The 14,395-nt window shown below is 43.2% G+C and overlaps 1 protein-coding gene across 1 annotated transcript in view; it reads left to right on the forward strand.

The window, feature by feature from the left end:
• Positions 1-14,395, forward strand: part of DCC (DCC netrin 1 receptor) — an 814,397-nt gene that overhangs the window by 664,579 nt on the left and 135,423 nt on the right. The window contains exons 17-19 of the mRNA XM_054986644.1: positions 3,690-3,868; positions 10,887-11,025; positions 13,916-14,023. Of these exons, the coding sequence (XP_054842619.1) occupies positions 3,690-3,868; positions 10,887-11,025; positions 13,916-14,023 (426 nt within the window). The remainder of the gene's footprint in view (positions 1-3,689; positions 3,869-10,886; positions 11,026-13,915; positions 14,024-14,395) is intronic.

A 14,395-nucleotide genomic window follows, 5' to 3' on the forward strand; every position in this document is an offset into this window, starting at 1 on the left:
GCACAACTCGACACCCAATGGTGCACCGTGATGGCATGGAGAACCATGGGGCAAAGTGCTGGAGCAGCAGTTGGAAACCCACACCCTCCACGACTGATAGGGGGAAGCCTTGCAGGGCAATCATCTGAGCCACCACACGAACACCCACCTCCTGAGTCCTTGACCTCACCCTTTTCAGCGGAGCCACCCCCAACCCCAATGGAACAACTTCCCCCAGGGCGGCCTGCCTGACCCTTCCGCTCCCTCCAGCCGCACCCTCGAGGCAAGCCTTCTTGCTTGGGGTGTGTTCCGGAGACCCTCCCATCGATCCCAGATCAGACAAGCTGGTGGCCCTCAGTCTTCCCCCAATGGATGTTACGCTGGCCGAGGACGGAGACCACAGGCTCGGGTGGTGCCTCTTCAGATGCCGAGTCAGGGCCATCGATGACAGGTGCTTCGGGTCATTGCCCCTGCGCACCAGGCCATCACACACACAGCACCGCACCATGCGGGGGTCAGTAGGAAGGGACCGAAAGTGCCTCCAAACATTGAGGTTGAACCGTGGCCCACTAACAGTTCCAGGGGAGGGAAGACAAAGGGTTGCTGCTGGATGTGCCACAGAGCTGGCAATGGAAGATGGAGTGATGGGTGTACCGCAGGCAGGGACAGCACCACCGGTAGTTTGGGATGGGGACGGGCTGGATGTTTCCTCGAACCCCAACCATTCCTCCAAGGATCCCTCGGCCTCCTCCTCCCCCAAAATTTTCAGGAGTTCTTCTTCTGCCACCGGCAAGAGCCCTTCGGCCTCCTCCACATCTGCAACTGGTGATTTTGGGGGAGTCTCTGCTGCTCCAGAGTCCTGCACAGCACGGTTTCCCGTGCTGCAACCGGGACAATCTCTGCACTTCCCCCCACGACCACTCTTGTCCCCCACCCGAAGCCTCATCATGCCAGCAAACAACAATTGAGAAGAAGAACGGAGATGACATTGTGAACCCTCAGCCGAGGTTCCCACTGAGCTTGGCCCCAGGGCCTGGCAGCAGCCCTGGCACCAGAGGGAGGGAGGGACTAGAGCCCTAGCCCACCACTCCCACAGACCTGAACAGATCAGGCACTAATGTCAGCCCTCAGCCGAGGTATCCATCGAGCTTGGCCCCAGGGCCTGGCAGCAGCCCTGGCACCAGAGGGAGGGAGGGACTAGAGCCCTAGCCCACCACTCCCACAGACCTGAACAGATCAGGCACTAATGTGAGCCCTTAGCCGAGTTACCCACCGAGCTTGGCCCCAGGGCCTGGCAGCATTTGTGAGTGTCTTTATGCTTTTGACAAGTTCTGTTTATGAGCAGAATTCAATGTGCTGGAGTTGACATTTAAAGGCCTATATGGCTTGGAACCAATATTCCTGGAGAACTGTCTATTCAGTTATGAATGTACTTGACCACTATGGTTATCGTCTGAAGCCCTGCTTCAATTGTCTCTGCTGTCTAAAATTAGTTGGGTTGTAACCTGAGAGAGGGTGAATTTTGTCATGGCACCAAAAATATGGAACTCACTCCCCAGGGAGATTTGCCTGTCCCTTTCTGTTACCATCTTCCACCAGTGAGTGAAGACTTTTTTTGTTTCATTTGGCATTCCATCAGTGATCTCTCCTTTGTTCCCAATGTTTGGTTGTTCCTTATGTTTTTGTATGTACTTTAGTTCTGGTTTTGATTGTTTTAATGATGTGTTTTTGTTGGTTTTAATGGTTTTCAAGGTATGATTTTATTATGTCTGCTTTAATTTGTTAACTGCCTTATGAGGGCAGAACAGCGGGGCATAAATTCTGTAAAATAAATAAATAAATAAATGGGAGTAGGATGTCAGTGAAAAAATGATGAGAAGATTCATTTTCAAGGAAGTGGTCTTTGCACATAACCTGATCCATATAATTTAGGGCTTTTAAGTGAATGAGAAGTTCTTTGGACAGATCACATGAATGTTGGCTTGCGGAAATGAAAAGTGCTCTTTCCCCTCAGCATACTGTGAAGAATGCTGGAATGTCTTCATTATATCTGCAGTAGGTTGTCATATAGGGTTGCCAGTCCCTGCTGGTGGCGGGGGATCCCTCGCTCCCACCCCTCCACCACCCACTCCCGCTTACCTGGCCAGCGGGGGAAAAGGTGGGGGAATGCACCTTCTGGGGCACACTCCTGGGCAGTGCAGCTTGCTCCCACAGTCCACAGTGGCCCAATTAAGCCTGATTTGGTCTGCTGTGGAATGCAGGAACACTCCTGGGCCCCTCATGCTGTCCTGGTAGCACTCCTGCACTCTGCAGCAGCCTGATTCAGGCTGAATTGCACTCCATCCATCCCCCTGTGGAGTGTGGAAGCACTCCAAGGGCAGCACATGGCCTCCACAATGATGTCACTTCTTGAAAGTGACATCATCACCCAGGCCAGGAGTGCACGTGTGCTTCGCGAATGTGAAGAAATGCAAATAACCAGCCATAACTCATTTTAGCACCAACAAAGCAACAAAAAAATATTCTTCAGCTGCACCAAATATTCTCTCATTTTCATGCTCATTTCAGAATAGAGCATCTAATGTAATAGTAACCAAACAAATTACCAAAAAAATATTTGCTTCACTGAATATTTTCATCGTTTACTAGCTTTAACAAACAGATTACTTGAGTGCTCCTTAATGTTCTTTTGTTTGCCTCATTGCTGCTGCTTCTCAGCTCCACTTTCCTATATATATTTTGCTCTCACTTGCCCTCTTTAGCCTGTACTGCCCTTGCCCTCTTTAGCCTTTACTGATGCTTAATTCAATTAGCTGTGGCTGCCCACCTGATTTTGTTTGCAAGTATTTGTGATCTTATTATATCAGAGGTGGTACTGTGTTCTAATCAGCAAAATCACTTTACTCACCATAGACAAATTAAATGACAGTGAGGGCAAAAGAAACAGAACAGTGAAGGTAAAGAGAAGAGAGAAGGATTTAGAAAAGCAATGCAAATAATTTCAGTGAATGATGAAAGTAGTTATAAAGATCCTTTTCAACACAGATACAAATGAGAATGAAACTAGACAAATAGTTTTTTGCTCATCCTTAATCCCATTGAATAAGCCTATTCTATTTTTCTTTCAAGAATATTTTAACAGATGGTGCTTTTTCAAGCAGTGTTTAAAGTAAAATGTTGAGAGGGAGGGGAAAATACAGGTAACTCCTACACATGCTGGAGTGTGCTGTGCTTACAAAACACATCCTTCTGAATAACTTGTTCTAGTATACTTTGTCTGGGTTTCTTTGTAAATCTACCATTCATTTGTATTATTGTAAAGACATGAAATCATTCTGATGACAAACTGGGCCTTGAAACTTCACTGGGGGAAAAAAGAAAGCAAAACCATTTATTTGTATGTGTTTGAAGATTAGTGTTTGAAGGTTAGCGGAATACAGTAGAATAACTCAATTATTGTTCATGCTTTTTTTTTTCAATTAATGGCTCTCTCTTTTTTTATTCTTCCCATATTCTCCTCCTGTCATCATTGTTTGCCATACATTTAACCCATCATGATGTGTATCTCACTGGTGGCTGTTACAATTTTTTTTTTAATCTTCTTTATTTTAATTTATGGAATGCTCATTTGAATGGCTTTTGTGACCCAGATCCCATTGATCCATTAGAAGTTGATTTTTATCCTTTGCTTGATGATTTCCCTACCTCAGTCCCAGATATCTCCACTCCCATGCTCCCACCAGTAGGTGTCCAGGCTGTTGCGTTAACCCACGATGCTGTGAGGGTCAGCTGGGCAGACAACTCTGTCCCAAAGAATCAGAAGATGACAGAAGTTCGGTTCTACACAGTCCGATGGAGAACCAGCTATTCCACAAGCGCTAAATACAAGGTGAGATTGTAAGCATTTATCAAGGTATTTGTCCCTTTGTCGTGAGCTTGTCATGAGCAGGACTGCATAAAAAGCACGGAAATTCATATTGTTGTCCCAGCAGATGGTCTGGGAGCATCTGATATTGCATCGTTGCTTAAGCTATGCAGGCCTGTGGACCTGAGTAGTAATATGTATAGGAGACAGGGTTGCCAAATTCCAGGTAGGGTCTGGTGTTCTTCTGCAATTACAACTGATCTCCAGATTTCAATCAGAGCCAAAAGAGATGAGATGCCCGACACGTGGAGGACACGCATAAGTTTCCCTCAAGGTTCCACAGGAAGTGTAGTGCGAAAGAGGTTCTTGTAGGAAACTGACGCGTGTCCTCTGCACGTCAGGCATCTTGTCTGTTTTGGCTCTCAGTTTGTTTGTTTATTTATTTATTTATTTTATTCAATTTATACCCCCAACCTCCCCACAGATGGGCTCAGGGCAGCTAACAACATTAAAAAATACATTAAAATCACAAAAACATAAAATCAATAATATTTTTTTAAAAATCATTAAAATAGTCCAGGAGCAGGCTATTTAAACAAATATTGGTAGTCTGTATATGGGCATATCAGATGGCTGAGGGCAGCCCCAGAAGAAGTCGTAGTCTTAGATGGAAGAAGGAGGACACCTGCTGGCACTCAGCCGAAGGCCTGGCTTAACGTCTCCATTTTACAGGCCCTGCAAAACTGTAACAGGTCCCGCAGGGCCTGGATCTCCAGCGGGAGAGCGTTCCACCAGGCTGGGGCCTGGGCAGGAAATGGCAAATTTAGAAGAAAGACTCTATGGTATACCCTAGAATCTAAGACAAATTGAAGACCCTTCCAAGGCACCATTGCTCAACCTAAAGGATGTTCCCAAGCCACAGTTGGCAACCCTAATAGGTGACTATTGGGAGACCCTACATAACAGCAGCATAGTAGTATAATAAATATTTCAAATAATGTAATGGCATCTTCTTATTTCCTTATTTATATTTTGTACCCTATCTTTATTTATTTACACCGTTTATAGCCTGCCTTTTCCACTGAGACTCAAGACAGATTACACAGTGTAGATCAATACAATCAATGAAAAACTGAAGTGACTTACAAGAGTCTTCCCTCCATCACTATATTTTCGCAAAAATCACCCTGTGGTTTAGGCTGAGGGTCAAGCTACACATGACGAATGACACTTGAACGGCAAGTGGATTGAGTGGAGGCTAAGTGAACAGGGAGAAATACACTTGCTGTTCAAGTGTCATTCGTCATGTGTAGCTTGGCCCTGAGAGAGAGTAAGTGGTCCAAGCTCACCCGGCAAGCTTCCATGGAAGAGTATGGATTCACACACTTGCTTGGAGATGGATGCAAAAGCAGGAAATATTTGAGCAGGTTTCCCTCCATCCTGAGGCCAGTTGCAAAGAACTTGGATCTTAAAGCTTATTTTAGTCTCTAGAAGGACACAGTTGAAAGATGTGTCCCCTGATTACTTTCAAGAACCCAAAAATGAGCCACAGGTTGACATTTGCTTTTATTTGTTTCTATTTGTTTATTTATTTAACTTTATTCATACCCTACATTTCTCTCCATTGGGGACCCAAGCAGCTGATATCGTTCTGTTTTCCTGCATTTTATCCTCACAACAACCCTGTGAGGTAGGTTAACCTGAGAGAGACTGTTCCAAGTACACCCAGCGAGCTTCCATTGCCAACCAGAACCAATGACAATGGCAACTTTGGGAGGATAAAACAGGAGGGAAATGTTGTATGCTTGCTTTAGGGTCCCTACCGGGAAGGAAAACAAGGTACAAATTACATAAGACATGTAAAATTAAGAAGAAACAAAAATGTGTATACTGATTCACCTCTACCTCTGAGGCAATTAGTTATGCCAGTCTGCTTTGCTAATATGCAGACCCTGTGGAAATGAGAGGTGCAAATCAAAAACTGCAGGGGGTTTCATCTCTCATTAGTACAGTCTGAACTAAATATTAAATAAGGGCAGCAAAAATGGGTCAGCTTGTGGGAAAACAATATCCCCAGTATAAATGAGCGATGCAAAAAAACCAAAAAATGATTTCCATTAGTGGCCAGTCGGGTACCACAGGGAAGCCCACAAGTATACTCCAGAAACAATTGTCCTCACATGCTGACTTCTCTCCCTCATGCAAGGGTTAGATGTGATGGCATTTTCATGGCTACTGTTAGGAGGCCGCCACCATTTCAAAGTCTTCTAAAAATGCCTCAAGGGCCCAATTCTCACTGACCCTGCAGTGTAGCCTGCTGAGGTGCTCTTGTTCCCCCTCCCTCCATGGCTTATCAGGTGCCAAAATGGCCACACGGCTGTTTTGGCAGTTAAAAGGCATAAGGGTGGGACAAGAGTATTGTGCTTCAGGCCCTCACAGCATCTTAAAATGGCAGCAAAACACGCATGACCACCACAAGGAGGTTCTCATGTCTAGCTTGGCCCTGCCTGTCACAGGCATCCAGCTTCAGAACCCGGAGATGCCGTTGACTGTGCATGCAGTCTGGAAGATATTCCAGTACATTGATACAACTTTATCTGTTGAAAAAACCTCTGATATTTGGATGGCTTCTGATGTTTACTTCTCAATATTTTTTTTGAATTTGAAAGATGTTTTTACCTCATCATTCTGGCCCCAAGGCACCTGACCAAATCCGTCCAGAAACACAACAAATTTACAACACATACACAACTGGAAGACAGTATCTTCTCCCCAGTCCTGAAGGTCTTCTTCCTGCCATGTTTCATCTTCTCTATAGACTTCTACATTCAACCTCTCAACCCCCAAAACACCAGGGCCTTCTTTTCCCCTATCAACTCCCTTCTCCCTCAGCATTTAAGTTAGCAGTAAGTTTGTTCAATCCTGTTTGAAGGAAACACCAAAGTGTAGCGTGAAAAGAGCCAGTTGCCCCCATTCACCTCACTGATGTTTTTCTCAAAGTGTATTTGGAAACCATTGAAATGCTAATGCTTCGTATCAAACGAAGAAACAAATAGTTCAAATCAAAGAACTTTCCCTTTCATACAAAGCAAAAAGGGCCTCTTATATTTGTCCAAAGTCCACTTTGCTTTGATCAGCCTGTACATATTTTCTTTGTTTATGAAATCCTGCAGTTTCCCCTACTGCCACACTATCAACATGGTTGTTACTTTTTGTGTGTATGTGTGTGCTGGACAGATATAATCTAGCAGAACTGATGTCTTTCAGAGTCTCTTGTTGGTTTATGCATTTATTGAATTATATCACATTTTAATGGCAGATTTCAAAACATTTTATCCTAAACATAATAAAACCCTAAGCCCCGGTTATAGATGACTCAGGGCCAAGCTACACATGACGAATGACACTTGAACGGCAAGTGTATTTCTCCCTGTTCACTTGCCCTCCACTCAATCCACTTGCCGTTCAAGTGTCATTCGTCACTTGTAGCTTGGCCCTCAGAGCTTCATCCTACTTGGCCTCCTCCTGTAACTGCCACAGTGTCTTCCACACAGGGACATAATTTTGTGGTTTCTCCACTGCTGGTGCAACTAGAGCAGGGGTGTTGTTGACAGTTCTCTACCCTGTTTTCATCCCAGCTTCGAGATCTTCTGACTGTGTTGAAAACAAGATACTGCCCTAGTCTCATTGACCAAGGCTTTTCTTGTGCAGGACGAGATACTCAAAGGAAGAATAATGACATTTCACTTGTGTGTGTTATATGCCCTCAAGTTGCTTCCGACTTACGGTGACCTATAAATGAAAGACCCCCAAAACATTCTATCGTGAACAGCCTTACTCAGATCTTGCAAACTGGAGGATGTGGCTTCCTTTATTGAGTCCAGCCATCTCATTTTGAGTCCTCCTTTTTTCCTACTGCCTTCCACTTTTCCTAGCATTATTGACTTTTCCAGAGAATCTTGTCTTCTCATGATGTGACCAAAGTATGATAGCCTCAGACTCATCATTTTAGCTTGTAGGGAGAATTCAGGCGTGATTTGATCTAGAACCCACTTACTTGCCTTTTTGGCCCTCCATGGTATCTGTGAAACTCTAGATATTGCCAAACTTTTCATACTTATGTTTAAATCCATAAGAACTAGAAACTTGGTTTTTAAAGAGATCAGAGGTCATTTCAGATCTTGTTTTCATCATTTCAAGGGTGTGTGAGTTGAGAGATAAGGAATACAGATGGACACGAACCAGAAGAAAAACAAACCATGTGGTTTGTGGTTTGTCAACCACAAACTTTCATGAACCTGCCCCCGGTTCAGAGACTGGTTCATTTGGTTCATGAAAACAGCACATCCAGGTCAGAAAAGCATCACTTCCGGGCCAGCAGAAGGTCACTTCCGGGCCACCAGAGGGTCACTTCCAGGTCAGCAGAAGGTCTGCAGGAAGTCCATCCCCCATTGCCTAGGAAACTGATTAATTGGCACCAGGCTGTCTGCAGTGACGAACCAAAAAAAAGAAACAAACAAACTAGCCTAAAGTTTGTGGCGGTTCATCAGAAATGGGATCTGACGAACCACTGATTCACGAACCATGAACCAGTCTGGTTTGTCATGAATATTGGTTCATATTTTGGTTCGTGCCCATCTCTAATAAGGAACACATAGAACACTAGAATGGGTTAGCATTTCCTTAGATATGGCTTGCATATAGTTCTGGAAACCTCTGAAGCTGGAAAAGTGCTAAACTTCCATTTGTGTCAATACTTCACTGCTGTTCTCCTCCAGCTCCACTTCTTGTCATGTGCTTTGAGATAAAAATCTTGCTGTGCTAAAGTGGTTTCTTAATACAAGTTTAAACAAAAGGTAGAAGAGGGAAAACACTGCATTACCTTACTCCCTCTGTAAACATTAACTCCCGTTTATTTACCTGTTCTTAACCGACTTTCGTCAACAAGATGAATAATGCATTTCTCTCCATAAAACAAATGAACGAAAGCACACACTTAACCAAGCCAAAGCACATACAAACACCACGGTACTAAAATGAGAACTTTTTATAAGAGTTTATGTACATATTTACTGAAGAGGTAGCAGAAGGGTTTTTTTTTCCTCTCTGACCACCTGATTAAATATGTATTAATGGCTCTCAGAATACTCTTGTAGGAAAAGGATAAGAAAGTAAGCATTTTGGTAAATTCAATCAACATTTTTTAAATAACTTCTCAAATAAAGTGAATTTTCAGTGTCCGGTGGATCTCTCTTTTTTTTAACTTTTTTTTCTCTTAAAGGGCAACTCACTTGCAGTATGCTAATAGTGGATCCGGACCCAGGGTAGTTTGCCAGTGCTGTAGTCTAAAGAACCATCTATTCTCATATGATCCTGTGCACCAGTTAAGATCTTCAGAGGCCCTGTTCAGTATCTCCCACCATCTAAGAGGAGAGGTGTCACTAGACACCCATTTTTGTTATGACATCTCACCCTTGCAATGCCTTCCTGGCACAAGGTCACCTGATGGCAAACTTCTGGTTCTTCTGGTGCTAGTCTTCTCTTTTTCAGGCATTTTTCCAACAGATAGGTGAAGGTCTTGTTGTGTTTGCTCTTTTAATAGTGGTTATAGTGTCAGGCTAAGACTGGTGAGACTCAGATTCTATTCCCTGCTCTGCCAAGATGTTCACTGGGTAACCTACTTCACAAGGCTGTTGTGAAGAGAGAATGGAGGAGAGGAGCCGTTGGGTGCAAGCCCATGGGCAAAACTCAGAGTGCTGTTAGTCTGTGTCTCTTAGCCCATGGATTACTGCTTATGGTCTTGGCCAATCGGATTGACCTGATGCACATCAGCCCAGGATGTCTTGTTTACTTTTTGATGCTTGCTTGCTTTCTATGCTGTTTGTAAATTTGTTTAAAACATTTTTGTCAGCCACTTTGAGTCCCCATCAGACAGATAAGTAGGATAAAAAATATACTAAATAAATAAAAATAAAATCTGAGCTCCTTGTTGGAAAGATGGGATAAAAACCCAAGAGATTAAAAATTGAACACCAATGTGATAGAATGGTTTGAGTGCTTGATTAGGATCTGGGATACCCAAGTTTGAATCAGTGCTCCCTTGTGGAAGCTTTCTGGGTGACATTGGGCCAGTCACTGATTTGGATGCCACTTATCATGGTGGTGATATTCACTGATCTGCCTCTCTCATGAAAAAACTCCACGCCCTCTCAGCTTTTCCTGAGGGTCCCCCATCCCCCAGAAGAAGCATTTGGGGATGCGTTTGGAGGGCTGCCATGAGAGAGAGGAATCAGTGAAAATGACTGCTCCCATTTTCACTCATGGGAATCTAGGCAGGCTCTCTCAGCCCAACCTACCTCACAATGTGGTAATTGTAGGGATAAAATGGAGGACAGGAGGATGATGTAACAACAACATTCAATTTACATACTGCCCTTCAGGACAACTTAACACCTACTGAGAGCATTAACATACTTTACAAAGTATGTTATTATTATCCCCAAAACAAACATCCTGTGAGGTGGGTGGGGCTGAGAGAGCTCCTAGAAGCTGTGACTGACCCAAGGTCACCCAGCTGGCTTCAAGTGGAGGAGAATCAAACCCAGTTCTCTAGATTAGAGTCCCATAACCGCTACACCAAACTGTAAGCTACTTTGGGTTCCCACTAATGGAAAAAGTGTTGGTGAGAGTGTTGATATAGCATAGTAGTTAAGTAGATGGGCTGCAATGAAGCACTTCACTACTCCAATTCTCACTACGGCCATGAATTCACCTAGTGGCCTTGTGTAAGCCACTTCTCTCTGCTCAGCTCCCCAGCTACATTGTGGGGATAAAAACATTGACTTTGTTCACTGCTCTGTCTAAAAGAGCAGTATACAAATGAACTGTTATTATGAAGTGGGGTATAAATATCTAAATATTTAAATAAACCTGACAAGACATTATATGCGGTAGGAAGTACTGAGATCACATAATTTCCAAATTTGCTTTCTGCTATAAATCTAGCTAGACTGTAATTTTTAACCCCTCCCCCCTTTTATAGTCAGCAGATACAACAGCCTTGAGTCACACAGTGTCCGGTCTGAAGCCAAATACAATGTATGAATTTTCTGTCATGGTAACAAAAGGTCGAAGGTCAAGCACATGGAGTATGACTGCTCATGCCACTACCTACGAAGCAGGTATGTCTCTGTTTTGTTCCCTTCTGAGGAGATTTAAAATGTTACTTTTATAAAGTTCTCAGCTTATATCGCTAATATGGATTGTACCTTATTTTTGCCACATTTTGCAGTGTGGTGTAGACTACATTAAATAAGCATAATAAAAAAATAACTTCTCCCTTTCTGGTGGGTAGCAAAACAAAGCACAGTAGACATTTCATTCAGCTTCTCTTGAAATGGCTCGTCGCCAGGTTGCTGCACTTTAATGAATGGAATATTTGCAATACTATGCTGCATAAATATCATGAACTTCAAAGACTTTCCTCCCTAACAATGAGGTATAGATGCCATTCATTTTTCAAAGGAGACCAAGATCAGAGGAAAACATGGGCCCAAATCCTCTATTGTTATTAGAACCAGAGTTTTGTAGTCAGCATTATGTATTAATTTATCAAAGGCTCAAGGAATGTGATTGCATTCAAGGTCTGATATATGAAGGGAAGGCATGCTTTGATATCATATTACTCTTCTTGGTTATTTTGCTGTTCCATGTGGTAATCTATTAACAAAGACGAAGGAGCTGTGGTCTAGATCTCCTATTATGTGATTTCCCTAGAGGTTTATTGGCCCTCATTCAGACCCCAGTCATCTGGACTGGATGATGCTGAATATTCTCTCTGATGCTAAACATTCTCCAGTTCCAAAGGCTGGTTTGAATGAAAACAATGATTTCAGAAGGAGGAAGTACAGATATTTCTCAACGAATACTTTGGCTGTGTGAACATTCGTATTTATCTTGATTCTGTTTGGTAATATTGTTTCCACTAGTTTCAGCATCATTTTTTTTTAAATTTCAGCTTTATGAATTATTGATGGTTGTTGTGGGTTTTCCGGGCTGTATTGCCGTGGTCTTGGCATTGTAGTTCCTGACGTTTCGCCAGCAGCTGTGGCTGGCATCTTCAGAGGTGTAGCACCAAAAGACAGAGAGGACACTGAGAGATCTCTGTCTTTTGGTGCTACACCTCTGAAGATGCCAGCCACAGCTGCTGGCGAAACGTCAGGAACTACAATGCCAAGACCACGGCAATACAGCCCGGAAAACCCACAACAACCATCGTTCTCCGGCCGTGAAAGCCTTCGACAATTATGAATTATTCATCGGGGTTGTTATTTAGAATTGTTTCTTAGTATAATTGTTGGTTAGAACATAACCAACAGTGATCTTTCTGTCCCAGCATCTTGTCTGCAACAGTGGCCTATCAGATGTCAAAGGGAAGTTCACAAGCAGAGTCCATTGGCATCATCTCTCATCAACTGACTGCCCCCCAGCTTCTAAACCTAGAGGTCCCATTCAGCTATTATAGCTGACAGCTAGCAGTAGACTGATCCTCCATAAGTGTGTCTAATTCCCCTTTAAGTCCATCCCAACTGGTGTACATCACCACATAATATAATCATTATTCCTGGATCGTAGCCAATCAGGGATCACATAAGGAGTGCGATGACATAAGCCTTTTTTGTATGGTGATTTCTGCCACATTTGGCCCCATATCTCTTCTGGTTTTCTTCTGAATTCTGGATGATTAACTCTCACTGAAAATTTCAATGCAGTGTTTCTTTTCCAAGTTTTCTCCCTGCACTGAAAAAGTGCAGGAGATAACTTGGAAGAGAACGCTTGAAATGCTGTATTGAAATCTGAAGGGGGAGTTACTTGTCCAGAATTCAGAAGAACACTGGAGGAGGTATAGGGCCAAACATAGCAAAAATTGCCTGTGCCAAAAAATGCCATAGACACACTATCAGTTTGGGCCATGTGATAACATAACAAGGAGGAAACTGTATTACTAAGAAGTCCGAAAGAGCAACAGAATCGTAAATAAATGAGCAAATGATTTTGCAAACAGTACTGAAAAATGGAAGAGATTTGAAAAACATTGCTGACTCTGCCAAATTGTTAATGGTTAGTTTTGGCTCAGTACTACTTCATTAAAGGGGTTATTAAGTTGCAGCTCCATATACCACACCTCAGAAATGGCTTTTTAAATCCCTACCCTGCCACAGGAGGTTGCTGGGTGACGGTGGGCCAGTCACACATATCCAGACTAACCTACCTCTCAGAGTTGTTGAGAAGGTAAAATGGAGGAATTTGTACCCCTGAAAAGTGGGGTACAAATGAAGTTAAATTTCAAAAACACATCTGAGAGTAGATGTTTGCATGAGAGAAAACTGGGTTTGAAGCAACAGGTGTCATTCCCAAGCTATGCATGTTCAGTGGAAGCTGTGCAGTGGTGTGCGTGTACACACCTCTCTGTCCAGAGGAGTTAGCCGTGTTAGTCTGTAGTAGCAAAATCAAAGAGTCCAGTAGCACCTTTAAGACTAACCAATTTTATTGTAGCATAAGCTTTCGAGAATCAAGTTCTCTTCATCAGATGCATCTGATGAAGAGAACTGTGATTCTCGAAAGCTTATGCTACAATAAAATTGGTTAGTCTTAAAGGTGCTACTGGACTCTTTTTGATTTTACACCTCTCTGTGTGATTGGGAACTGGGAAAAGGCAAAGTTGTCAATTGTAGGCAAGAGTCTCATGTGTGTACACACTTACCTGCACAAGTCCTCTGTGTGCTTTCCACCGAATGCATATTCTTCAGGGGTTATGTGGCCGCTGTGATCCTGACCCCATCCATATGTTTATCCTTCCCAGAATAGTTCTTGTTGTACTGCAAAAGGAAGGCCTCTTAGTATAAGGGCCGTTGAAATAAATGGGCTCAGTTTTCTTATGTTTCACTCAAAAGTTTCAAAGGAGATTGCAGAAGAAAACTTCCTCGTGGATTAGGGTCAAAGTTATGTACGTTTGATTCTCCTGTAACATTTCTTCTTAAAAAAAGATGTGGGCTTTTGTCTTCTTTTAAGCCCCAACCTCTGCTCCCAAGGATTTGACAGTCATTACTCGAGAAGGCAAGCCTCGAGCCGTCATCGTCAGCTGGCAGCCTCCGTTAGAAGCCAATGGCAAGATTACTGGTAAGCTGCTGTTGCATTCTGCGTCTTTGTTTTCTAGCTGACTCAGAGATGTGTGTGCACATGAGAGAGAGAGAATCAGCAAACATGGTACTGGGGATAAGTCATAGAATCTGCCATCCCATAGATCCAGAGGAGTTAGCCGTGTTAGTCTGTAGTAGCAAAACAATAAAAAGTCCAGTAGCATCTTTAAGACTAACCAATTGTATTGTAGCATCAGCTTTTGAGAGCCACAGCTCTCTTTGTCAGATGCATGCATCTGACGAAGAGAGCTGTGGCTCTCGAAAGCTGATGCTACAATAAGGTTAGTCTTAAAGGCGCTACTGGACTCTTTACTATTTTGCCATCTCATAGAAACCTTTTTTAAAAAAAAAC

Source organism: Eublepharis macularius, chromosome 8 (genome assembly GCF_028583425.1).
Source record: "Eublepharis macularius isolate TG4126 chromosome 8, MPM_Emac_v1.0, whole genome shotgun sequence".
Classification (NCBI taxonomy): domain Eukaryota; kingdom Metazoa; phylum Chordata; class Lepidosauria; order Squamata; family Eublepharidae; genus Eublepharis; species Eublepharis macularius.